This window comes from Microcaecilia unicolor, chromosome 3, assembly GCF_901765095.1.
Source record: "Microcaecilia unicolor chromosome 3, aMicUni1.1, whole genome shotgun sequence".
NCBI lineage: Eukaryota > Metazoa > Chordata > Amphibia > Gymnophiona > Siphonopidae > Microcaecilia > Microcaecilia unicolor.
This window is the reverse complement of record NC_044033.1, coordinates 80,128,271-80,141,445: the sequence shown is the minus strand read 5'-3', so window position 1 is coordinate 80,141,445 and position 13,175 is coordinate 80,128,271. Positions and strand designations below refer to the sequence as shown.

The following is a 13,175-nucleotide window of genomic DNA, read 5'->3' as shown; positions in this document are numbered from 1 at the left end:
AATTAAACAATAGTGGTGACAGAACCGATCTCTGTGGCACCCCACATGATAAAGAGCCCTAACCTCTTTAGCCTTTCCTCATACAAGAAGAGTTCCATCCCTTTTATCATTTTGGTCGCTCTTCTTTGAACCTTTTCTAATTCTGCTATATATATTTTTTTTTACATTTGTACCCTGCGCTTTCCCACTCATGGCAGGCTCAATGCGGCTTACATGGGGCAATGGAGGGTTAAGTGACTTGCCCAGAGTCACAAGGAGCTGCCTGTGCCTGAAGTGGGAATCAAACTCCGTTCCTCAGTTCCCCAGGACCAAAGTCCACCACCCTAACCACTAGGCCACTCCTCCACTATATCTTTTTTGAGATACGGTGACCAGAACTGAACGCAGTACTCAAGGTGCGGATGCACCATGGAGCAATACAAAGGCATTATAGTATTTTTGGTCTTATTCACCATCCCTTTCCTAATAATTCCTAGCATCCTGTTTGCTTTTTTGGCTGCTGCCGCACACTGAGCAGAAGATTTCAATGTATTATCTACAACACCCAGATCTTTTTCTTGAGCGTTGACCCCCCCAAGGTGGACTCTAGCATCAGGTAACTATGATTCGGATTATTTTTTCCATTGTGCATCACCTTGCATTTATCCACATTAAATTTCATCTGCCATCTGGATGCCCAGTCTTCCAATTTCCTAAGGTCTTCCTGCAATATTTCACAGTCCACACGTGTTTTAACAACCTTGAATAGTTTTGTATCATCTGCAAATTTGATCACCTCGCTCATTCTGATTTCCATATCATTTATAAATATGTTAAAAAGTACCGATTCCAGTACAGATCCCTGCAGCACTCCACTGTTCACCCTCCTCCATTGAGAGAAATGACCATTTAACCGTACCCACTGTTTTCTGTCCAATAACCAATTCCTAATCCACACCAGAACCTTGCCTTCTATCCCATGACTGTTTAATTTTCTCAGAAGTCTCTCATGAGAAACGTTATCAAAAGGGCGAGCTGAGGCCAACAGTTCTCTTATTATTCGCTCTTATAAACTGCAATTATACCATTTCATTTGTTGTCGCTTCCTAATTTCTCTGTGGTTGTGGTAAGTGAAATTTTCTTTTCCTCTGTGTACAGTGTTTTGCTAGGATACCTTCGCTTCTGCAGCTTTTAGAGGTCTATCTGACATATCTGTTCATTCGTGCCGGCTGTTTTTTTTACATATATGAGGTATGTTTTCTTCAGTAGTGTTCCTGCCTTCTCTAAGAGCTCCATTCCTGGGTATGAGTTGTGCCTTACAGTACTGTTTTCTAGGGCTCTGTTCCGTACCTCAGTGGTTTGGCAGGGTCACTCGGCCTAGCTGTTTCCTTGTTCTTGCAGGTTACTTCTCTTTCATTTTCTGTTGTCCTGCTTTCTGGAGGAATTTTTCTGGCTCCAAAGTGTTATAAGGAATGCTTTACTTATGCTGTCACTCTAAGGGGTATCCAAATGGGTTTTTTCCTAGGTCTTCTATCTGTTTTCCTGAGACCTTCCTCTGGCATGTTACAGCATGTTTGGTGCAAAATTGGAGGACAGAAACCTCTGTCTTTGTGAGAACAATATGCAATGGACATGTTGCTCTAGATTACTCTTGTGGCAATCAGGAACATGGCCTTTGCTGGACATTGCAGGACTCCATGGAAGGCCACACTTAGTCCTAAAAAAAAAAAAAAATGCACCTTATGGGTTAATTGCTCCTTTTCTTCTGTGCTATGATGCGAGTTCGCACTAGTTAGAGATCCCTGCTCAGAGCTTGGTCGGTGGTTATTGACATCTTCTACATATCCCACTACTCTGGCCTCACTATGATGTGCATGCCAGTGGAGCTAGCCTCATGGGTTCCACTTGCTGGGTGTGTTATTAGAGTCAGCATTTGCATTGACCGTGTGGGTACATACTGCATAGTCTCCCTGAGGCTCCAACTTTAGTTTAGTGCAAACCAGTGGCGTAGCCAGACTGCCAATTTTGGGTGGGCCTGAACCCAAAGTGGGTGGGCACAAAATTTTCTCTGTACCCCCCCCCCCCCCCCCATCAAAATTTAGTCACACTTAGATGCATTTGTAACACAGGGTAAAGTGCTGCTTTTCAGTGCATCCGATTTCAGACAATTTATTTAATAGCCTAAACCTTTTCAGTGAGCTTTCAGAGACCAAAACCTCCTGCCTCAGGTCAGTATAATGCTGTTACGGTATCCTCTTCTGACCTAAGGAAGGAAGTATTGGTCTCTGAAACTTTATTAACACCATATTACTTTATCCTAAATTAAAAATAAAATTATTTTCTTTACCTTTGTTGTATGGCCATTTACTTTTTCTCAGTGTCTCTAGATTCTGCTTTCCTTCATTTTCGCTTAACTCTTCTGCCGGGGTTTCCTGGCCATTTGTCACTTTTCTCTCCTTCTTCTTTGCTTTCTTCAATATTTTTCTGCCTCTCTCTGTGTCCAGATTTAATTCATTCTTACTATCCATTCTTTAATTTCCTTCATCTACTTATGGCTTTTCATCTTTTTCTCACCCTTGTTCTCCCCATGCCCCTTCCTCTTATTCTCCAATCTTTCACTACTCCCCCTTTCCATGCAGCAGCTCTCCTCTTTCTCTCCCCATCCTTCCAGTGTCTCCCCTCTCTCTCCCCATCCTTCCAATAGTCTCCCCTCTTTCTTTCTGCATCCTTCCATCCAGTGTCACCTTTCTCCCTACCCTTCCATCCAGCATCTTCCCTCTTTCTCTCCCCATCCTTCTACCCATCTACCCTCTCTCCTGATCCTTCCATCTAATCTCTCTCTCCCTCCTTCTAACCAGTGTCTATCTCTCTACCCTTTTCTGTTTAGTGTCCCTTCTCTCTCCACATCCTTCCAGTATCTCCCCTTTCTCTGTGCATCCTTTCATCCATCTCCCCTCTTTCTCTCCCCATCCTTCAATCCAGTGTCTCTCTCCCCATCCATCCGTTTTCCCTCTTTCTCTGCCATCCTTCCATCTGTTTTCTCTCTTTCTCTGCCATCCTTCCATCTTCTTCCATCTCTGTACCTCTATCTTCCTCCATGTTTAGTATCTCCTTTTCTCTGTGTCCCTATATTACTTTGTCCATCTTCTCCCCTCTCTTTGTCCCCAGTGCCAATATATCTCTACCCTCTCTGACCCTACCCCATCCAGCTTCTCTCCCTCTCACTCCCTCCTCTTTCCAGCATCTGGTTTGGTTGCTTGATTTCCTGCCTCCCTCCCTCAAGCTGTAGGTTTAATAATCCCTTTTCCTTCATTGGTCTGGTATCTCTGTTTCCCTTCCCTCCCTCCTTGTGCTGTACCAGCAGTTCTCTCCCTTCCCTCCAGTTCTCCTCCCATGTCCAGCAGCTCTCTCCCTTCCATCCAGATCCCCTCCTCCTCTTCCTCCCACATCTAACAGCTCTCTCCCTTCCACCCAGATCCCCTCCTCCTCTTCCTTCAGCAGCTCTCTCCCTTCCATCGTCCCCTCCTTCTCGTCCTACCATGTCCAGCAGCTCTTTCCGTTCCCTCCAGTCCCTTCCTCCTCTTCCTCCCTTGTCCAGCAGCTTCCCAACCCCTTCCTCCTCTCCCTCCCATGTCCAGCAGCTCTCTCCCTTCCATCCAGTCCCCTCCTCCTCTTCCTCCCATGTCCAGGAGCTCTCCCCCTTTCCTCCAGTCCCTTCCTCCTCTCCCTCCCATGTCCAGCAGCTCTCTCCCTTCCATTCAGTCCCTTCCTCCTCTTCCTCCCATGTCCAGCAGCTCTCTCCCTTCCCTCCCTCTTCCTCCCTTGTCCAGAAGCTCTCCAGCCCCTTCCTCCCATGTCCAGCAGCTCTCTCCCTTCTATCCTGATCCCCTCCTCCTTTTCCTCCCACCTCCAGCAGCTCTCTTCCTTCCCAGTTCCCTCTAATCCCCTTCCTCCTACAAGTCTGACCCTGGCAAAAGTATCCCTTCCCTTTCCTCTCTCTCTCCCCCCCCCCCCAACCAACCACCCACCCACCCACAAATCCAGCACTTACTCTTCTAGGCCCGCCCATTCAAATCCTTCATCGCTGTCGCTGCCTTTTCTCCTGCGGCTCGGGGGAACGGCCGTCCGGGAGGCAGCGATCAGCGTTGCCTGTCAGTGCCTGCTTTGAAATTGTCCTTCTCTTCTCCCCAGGCTTCGCCCCGTTCTTTTCTTCGCTCGTCGTGCAGCGCTGCGCTGCTATACAAACAGGCAGCTCCGCTCCTCTCTGCCGCGTCCATCCGGCCCTCTGATGCACTTCCTGTTCTTGACCAGCCTGGAGCATGCCGATCAAGCAGTCCTTTTCGTAATGCAGTAAGTCACTCCATTTCCACCAAAAGAGACACCTTCAGATGCCAATCTTGTGCTGTAGGTCTATGATTCATCTTCCAATGTGCTACAATAAGACATCATGCTGCGGCTAACCCCAAGCGCTGAATCTTTTGATGCCCAATACTGTAAACATTTCCTGACCCACAACCCTCCAGAAGCCCTGTATTAAACTGCATGACCACCATATGTGGATGAAAGTACCCACCTCCCTCCCACAACGCCAGCATTGATTAGACACCATAGAGTACATGGAATGAAGTCAGGAAGGAGTGAGATACCACTGAGTAACCACTTTATATGCATTCTCTTACACTAAAACACAAATAGAGGCTCGAGTCACTTCCTGAAAAATCTGAGCCCAGTTCTGCTCCCCAATAGTAATCTGTAAATCATGCTACCATTTGGCCATGAAGGAGAATGTTGCATTAACACAGCCTCAAAAATATTGATAAAGGACAGTCAGGGGATGAGGAAGCCGCCACAATACTATCTATAGATTTTCAAAATGTTCCCCACCCACTGGGTTACCATGCAGACAGCCCTGGACTGTCAAGAAATGTCGGAGCTGCAGATAAGGAAAATAGTGTCCTGCTAGAAGCCCCATGAAATGACTACTCCCCTCTCAAATAAGTCTCGGAATCTCACAAACCTCACTTTCTCCCATCTCCTGTATGCCCCCTTGCTTTGCCCCCTCCAAAACATGGCTCCCACTGAATCGCGGCTAACATCGATACTGGAGCTCCGCTGCCCAAACGCCTTTGAGTCCCTCCCCAAAGCTCCCAACAAATGCATGGAAAAAGGATTATGTAGAAAGGTGAGTTTCTCTTGTAATGAAGAGGAAATCCATAACAGGTGCTTCAAAGGCATCGAGGGACAAAAAGATTGCTCTACCTGTGTAGCTAATTTATCCTCTTCAGTCTCCCAATCAAGAAGAATGTGTAATTGTTCCCCCCACCCAATAATACCATTCTACATTAGGTACAGCTCGACTTCCTTGGGCCAGACTACTCCATAGGACATTACATGCTAAACGAGGACGCTTACTCCCCCCCCCCCCCCCCCCCCCCCCCCGCATATTTCCGTTTTTACAAATATGAATAGCAAATGTTTCAATCAACAACACGAAGAGCAACGGGGACAGAGAGCTCCCCTGCCTCGTACCCCGCCGCACCAAAAAAGGAGAAGAATAGGAACCATTGACCCCAATCCGGGCCGAAGGGCCCGTGTAAAGAGAACATATCCAAGTGCAAAAGCCTGGACCAAAACCCATCTTATCCAACACCCTCCAAAGGAATGTCCACCGGACATATCAAAGGCCTTTTCTGCATCAGTGGCCAACAATACCACTTCATCAGGGAGCCATCAAGCCCCATACATCAAGTGTAATGTCCTACGAACATTATCACCCACTTGACATTTACGGATAAAGCCAGATTGTTCGGCATGAATAAGCTAGGGTAGGAATCTTGCTAACCTGTCAGCCCAAATTTTAGCTATAATTTTTACATCTAAGTTTAATAAAGAAATGGGCCTTTCCCATTTTCAACAACACTAAGATCTCAGCTTCCCTCATAGAAGAAGGGAGCGGGTGCCCCTGTGTCACCGCTATCACCACACTCAACAAAATGAGTCCCACTTCCCCAGCAAAGGACTTATGAAAAGCACATGAATAGCCATCTAGCCCAGGAAATTTACCAGGTTTGAGTTTATTAATCCCCCTCGTTATTTCTCCAAGTGTAATAGGTTCGTCTAAGTGAACTTTCTGAGGCGAAGCTAGCCTCACCAAAGGTAGGGAATGTAAATAGTCCTTGATAAGCCCAGAGGAACCTCCTCTAGTTGGGCATACAGATCTTCATAGCATTCCCTAAATCTCCGCTGAATCCCTTCATCAGTAAAGTATAATTCCCCTCCTTTACCCCTAATCTCTGAGCTCCCCGCATCACCCAATGCCCACGTAGAAACTGGGCAAGTAGGGAACTCGCTTTATTGCTATACTCAGAGATGCTAAAACAACTTCTGTCACTGGAACTCCACTGCCACAATTTGCAATTTCTCCAGCTCCACGTGAAGGCTAACTCAAAATAACCTGTTCCTTAGCTGGGCTCTGCTGTTACCATTTTGAAAATATACCTTTGTGGTTATGTTCCACTGATAAGTTAAACAATTAACTGTTCTTTTTGAAAGGATTATATATCCTTTGGGTGAATGACTAGGAACACAAACATGTGCCTACTTATTCAATATTACAGTTCTTCATGTAAGGGAAAAGGGGTGGAAGGAACATGGTCAGGAACGCCAGGGAGATAAAGCAGTAGAACCAGAGGAAGGGACAAGAAGACTTATTTTATTAATATAGCTTAATAAGGCATTTTATATTTGTAATAAAACAAAGTTGAGTGATATATACCACTGCAGTAATTATTTTCCAGGATACTGTGACGTATTTTGAGAGGTTGACCAGACTCAAGTCTACTGTAATGACAAAGTCTGAATTATGGGATTATGCAACTTGATTTAAAAATGTCAGTGTTTCCAAGGTTTCCATAAGTGTGCATGTTGTTTATGTTGGTGCAGGCCAGACTGTTTACTTAGAAATCCATTATCAAGTGCACTCGTAAGGCATTATTTAGGAGTATACCAAGCACTACTCACACCTATATGCTTAGTGCCCCCACCATGTCAACTCTGCCCCCCCCCCTAAAATGTCAGGTCTGGCTATGTCCCTGGATAAAACCGGTGTACATTATAAAGAATTTTGACTGTAGTGGACTTGACAAGTTGCAAGCGCTTGAGGAAGTATAGGGGGATGCCAGCATAAAGGGAATTGCTGTAGTCGAGGTGTGACATAAAAAGAGTGAGAATTAGAGGGCGCAGGAGGGCAGCTGGAAGAAAGGGGCATACAGAGCAAATGCAGTGGAGATCAAAGAAAGAGGAGCAGAAGTCAGTATCTATCTGAAGCTTAGATTGGAGTCGAACGTGACACCAAGGATCTTAATAGAGTTTTTGAAATGGAACGAGTGACCATTGAGAGATGGGGCAGGATGGTTGGTTTTAAGCCAGGAGGACACTTGGAACAGGCATTCATTGAGCCAGGTGATAGAGGAGGTGTCAGAGACACTTACAAAAAATATCTGAATATCATCTGCATGGTGTGCAGGAGTGGTCTTGGATGATGGTGAGCAGGGGTACAAGAAAAATATTAGAGGATGGGTGCAAGGATAGAGCCCTGGGGTGCCTGTGAAAGAATGGGGAGAGGCTGACCCCTTGCATCCGTTACCTTAGCTCCTGCGCCCGATCTGCTGAACGCCTCTGGAGGAAATCTCGCACCCATTCAGATTTCCTTCACTACAAATTCATGCTATCCTCCTTCCAGTCCTCACTATTCCTTGCCAAACAGGACTATTACACCCAGTTGACTAATTCAGCTCTAACCCTCGTCGTCTCTTCGCCACCCTTAACTGCCTCCTCAAAGTGCCCTCCGCTCCCACCCCCCCCCCCCTCGCTCTTTCCTCAATCACTGGCTGACTACTTCCGCGACAAGGTGCAAAAGATCAACCTTGAGTTCACTACCAAGCCACCTCCTCCTCTTCACCCTTCAACCCTCTCCCTCAACCAACCAACCCAGACCTCCTTCTCCTCCTTTCCTGATATCTCCGAGGAGGAAACCGCCCGCCTTCTTTCCTCCTCAAAATGCACCACTTGTTCCTCTGATCCCATCCCCACCAACTTACTTAACACCATCTCTCCTACTATCACCCCCTCCATCTGTCATATCCTCAACCTCTCTCTCTCTCCACTGCAACTGTCCCCGACACCTTCAAGCATGCCGTAGTCACGCCACTCCTCAAAAAACCATCACTAGATCCTACCTGTCCCTCCAACTACCGCCCCATCTCCCTCCTACCCTTCCTCTCCAAGATACTTTAGCGCGCAGTCCACAGCCGCTGCCTTGATTTTCTCTCCTCTCATGCCATCCTCGATCCGGTTTTCGCCCTCTTCACTCGACAGAAACAGCACTCTCTAAAGTCTGTAATGACCTGTTCCTTGCCAAATCCAGAGGCCACTACTCCATCCTCATCCTCCTCGATCTATCCGCCGCTTTTGACACTGTCAATCATGACTTACTTCTTGCCACACTGTCCTCATTTGGGTTCCAGGGCTCTGTCCTCTCCTGGTTCTCCTCCTGTCTCTCCCACCGCACCTTCAAAGTTCACTCTCATGGATCTTCCCCCACCCCCATCCCCTTATCTGTTGGTGTTCCCCAGGGATCTGTCCTTGGACCCCTTCTCTTCTCAATCTACACCTCTTCCCTGGGCTCCCTGATCTCATCTCATGGTTTCCAGTATCATCTCTATGCTGATGACACCCAACTGTATCTCTCCACACCAGACATCACCGCGGAGACCCAGGCAAAAGTATCGGCCTGCTTATCCGACATTGCTGCCTGGATGTCCGACCGCCACCTGAAACTGAACATGTCCAAGAACGAGCTTATCGTCTTTCCACCAAAACCCACTTCTCCTCTTCCTCCACTTTCTGTCTCAGTTGATAACACCCTCATCCTCCCCGTCTCATCTGCCCGCAACCTCAGAGTCATCTTTGATTCCTCTCTCTCCTTCTCTGCGCATATCCAGCAGATAGCCAAGACCTGTCGCTTCTTCCTCTTTAACATCAGCAAAATTTGCCCTTTCCTCTCTGAACACACCACCCGAACTCTCGTCCGCGCTTTCATTACCTCTCGCCTGGACTACTGCAACTTACTCCTCACCGGCCTCCCACTTAGCCATCTATCCCCCCTTCAATCTGTTCAGAACTCTGCTGCACGTCTCATATTCCGCCAGAACCGATATACTCATATCACCCCTCTCCTTAGGTCAGTTCACTGGCTTCCGATCAGATACCGCATTCAATTCAAGCTTCTCCTTCTTACCTACAAATGCACTCAGTCTGCTGCCCCTCACTATCTTTCTACCCTCTTCTCCCCTTATGTTCCCGCCCGTAACCTCCGTTCACAGGATAAATCGCTCCTCTCAGTACCCTTCTCCACCACCGCCAACTCCAGGCTCCGCTCATTCTGCCTCGCCTCACCCTATGCTTGGAACAACCTTCCTGAGCCCTTACGCCAAGCCCCCTCCCTGCCCGTCTTCAAGTCTTTGCTTAAAGCCCACCTCTTCAATGCTGCGTTCGGCACCTAACCCTTACCCTTACCAGACTGCCCCAATTTGACTGCCCCTATCGGACCGACCGTTCACTTGTCTATTAGATTGTAAGCTCTTTGAGCAGGGACTGTCTCTCTTTGTTAAATTGTACAGCGCTGCGTAACCCTAGTAGCACTCTAGATATGTTAAGTAGTAGTAGTAGTAGGAAGGTGGATGAGCGGTTGAAGTGAAGCTGGTAGGAACGACCAGTGAGGTAACTGGAGAACCATGCAAGAACATATGCCAATAGAATGAAGGTGACAGAGTAGTGTGTGGTCTACGAGGTAAAAGGCAGAGGACAAGTCAAGAGAGACCAAAGTGACAGAACAGTATTGATCGAGAGAGGCATGGATGAGGTCATACAGAGTAAGTCATAATATCTGTGGCTGGGGCGGAAACCTGATTGATAAGAGTGAAGAATATTGCTGTGCTTAATGTGCTGGACTGGTTGATGATGTACCAGCTTCTCCAGACCTTTAGAGAAGAAGGGTAGATTTGAAACAGGATGAAAGCTGGAAGCCAAGGACAGATTGGAGGGGTGGATGAGGGTGTGTTTCCAAGAAAGAGGGACAACACTTAGAGAGGACAAACAGGGGAAGAAGATGAAGGATAAGGTGATGGGAGAGGTGCTTAAACAAAAAAAGCAAGCCAGGGGTCCACTGAGGAGTAGGGGGGATTGAGGAAGGTGGAAGTCTTAGAAAGAGGGAGGACAGGAATGAAGAAAAAGGAGATAGTGGGGCAGTACAGGAAGGGGAAGGAAGAAATAGAAAGGAGAGAGTTCTTCAACGGAGGGTGGATGGAGGAGGTAGGAGAAGAGGGGAAAGGGGAGGACCAGGGAGAGGAGTGGGAGGCATGGAAGAGGAAGAAAAGGGAGTAGGTTGAAAAGCAGAGCAAAGGGAAGCAGTTTGCCAGGAAGCTGCAAGGTTGTCGAGGGGAAGGATGGTGGGGTCATAGGGGATAAAATGGAGACCAGGGCAATGGGGTTGAAAACACAAAAAAGGGACTGAGGCAGTTGAGGGAGCGAGAGGTCTGCCTACCATAAAAATTGCTCTTAGCAAGGTGGATGGTCCCGTGGTATTCGTTGTAATGGGTGTTAAAAAGAGAGCAGTTTTTTGGTAAGTGTGATTTACGCCATGCACACTCAGCAGATCAAAGGAAGAAATGGAGGTGCCTGAGGACTTGGGGATAACCAAAGGGTGGTGTGGGAATGAAGGAAGTGTGCTGAAGAAAATGGAGCTTGAAGGTCCAGGATAGAAGCCAGTGCCCGGTCAACAACACAGTGATCAATGGGCAGGGAGGGGGAGAGAGGCTTAAGGCATGTGACGGAGGCAAAGATGCAGGAAATGGAGGCTTCATTGAGGATGCAGAAAGGTAAGGGGGAGGTACAGAGGGAGCAGAGAGGGAGGGTGAGGGAAGGTGAAAAGTAAGGAGAAGATGGTCTGACCAGAGAATGGGGAAAGTGAGGAGGGAGGAAGGAGGGATACTGAGTGGAGAGAGTTGAAAACAGTCGTGTGGTACTTTCTTTATGGGTTGGGACAGAGTCATGTTGAGTTAAGACCAGGACTGGAGGCAGGAGATATGAGGAACATAGGTCATGGGGGGAAGGTTGAAGTCACCCAGGAGAAGGAGTGGATAAAAAAGGGTGGAACATTCAGAGGTAAATGCAAAGAGAGAGTAGAGGGAGGAGGAGGAGGATGCTAGAGAACAGCAACATAAAGCTGAGAGAATGGAAGGAAAATATGGAGGATGAGGGCTTCAGATATCGAGAGGGGCTTTGGTAGTGCCAGGGAGTCAGCTGAAGAGTGGAGCAGAAGAGACAGGCAACTACACCCCATCTTTGAGAGGGATGAGGCATATGGAGGGACAAGTAGTCTGGAGGACAGGAGTTGAGCAGGGCTGCAGTCTCACCAGGGCGGAGCCAAGTTTCGGTGACCAAAAAGAGATCCAAGGCGTGAAGGGAGGTGAAATCCACCACGAGGGGAGACGTGGCTGACAGAGCAAACATTGGGGCCAATCTTCAGGAAAGGGGGGAGGGCAGAGAGAAGGGTTAGGACAGGGTGGAATAGGAACAAGATACCAGGTAGAGGGGCAAGTGCGTACAGGGGGAGGAAGCCATGGGTAGAATAAAATGGGAATAATGGAGGAAAATGGAAAGGGGAGGCCAGGTGGGTGCTATCTGAGCAGAGAGTGAGGGAGCCAAAGTGAAGACTGAGGGTAGAAGGATGATGGCTAAGAAACACTAGATTAGTAGGCCAGAGGCTCCTAAGGCGCACAGAAGAAGCAGGACGTGTTCCTTGGTCACACTCCTTTGGTGCACACCAGTGCCTTGCACCAGGTTCAAATAACTAGTCACGAGTGTGACATCACCTTATGGCTGTAGCGGCAAGGAACCAGGGAGATCAGGAGAAGTGCAGTATGAAGCAGTAAACCTTTTCAGTAGTATTTCAAAACAAGTTACTTTCAGACACAATGTACATTTCACTTTCCTGTCACATAGCTTGTTGTGGTACATGCAGACTGCCAAAAACACTTTCTGCAGTTGGAGTCATGAAACAAAACTTTCAGAGCAAAGTTTAGTTAACCATATAATAAAAGTGTTCTGCTATCATGTCTGCTGATTTATTGCTGAACTGAAATCATCGGGCAAATGCCTGCAGTAAAAAAAAGATATAAGCAAAGTTGGTATTTTCTTGGTGCTCTTCCTTTCTAATGTTAACTTAACATGGGTAATATGTTTACAATCTCTTTTAATGGAACATCGTATATCATGTTGAACCCTGGGATTTATTGCCTTGTTTTTGACCAATAGTGTGTGGATTCTCCTGCCATGTGACCTGTGCAGACAAAGCTCCAGCAGTGTGCCCTGTTCCTCCTGAACAGACCAAAGGACCCTTGGGGATAGATCCACAGAAGGGAATAGGAACGGCATTTGAAGGCCATGTCAGAGTAAGTACCGTTGCAGGAGACAGAAATGGAAAATCTGGGGTTATGCCTTCCTTTAAAATTGGGACTTAGGGGCCCATGCAGAAAGGCTCGTGCTAGAGCTGAACTGGTTCTACTGTGAAATTAAAGTGAAAAAATTCAGCCAGCATGCTATATATAATAAGCCTCCTGCTTTAAAAATGTGGCAGTAATCCACAGCTCAGTGCAAAATGTCATTCTTCCTGTCTGTATATGACAAACTGGCCTCACCCGGTGCATCCCCACCATTTTGTAGATGACTGCGCTGGAGGCAGGAGCAAGTGAATGTTGCTCCTGCCTTGTTCAGGTATAGGGGAAGGGTCCGGGGGCTTGGAAAAAGGGTCAAGAGGTTAGGGGGTACCAGTAGACACTTGGGAGGTAGATTTTCTTTTCCAAAGGGCAGTTGGTTGGGGTGGAGAAAGGGAGGGGAGACCACCAGGTATTTTTATGTTTTAATTTTGGGGTATAGAGAGGTTAGGATCTGGCTGTCAGGGAGAGGAAGGGAAGGAGGCCACTAGACTACCATGAATAGGAGCTGCTGCAGAAAGCAAATCTGGGGCAGGGTGGTTGGGTTGGAATGAGAGAGTGGGTGATACTAAACACCCACTCCTCTCAACCAACCCTTCTACGCTGCCCCTAACCTGACAAAACGTTTCCCATGCACAACAT

General features: G+C 47.5%; 1 protein-coding gene across 1 annotated transcript in view; it reads left to right on the top strand.

Moving 5' to 3' along the window:
• Positions 1–13,175, top strand: part of LOC115465558 (serine/threonine-protein kinase MRCK alpha-like) — an 806,479-nt gene that overhangs the window by 636,351 nt on the left and 156,953 nt on the right. The window contains 1 exon segment of the mRNA XM_030196108.1: positions 12,355–12,491. Within this exon segment, the coding sequence (XP_030051968.1) occupies positions 12,355–12,491 (137 nt within the window).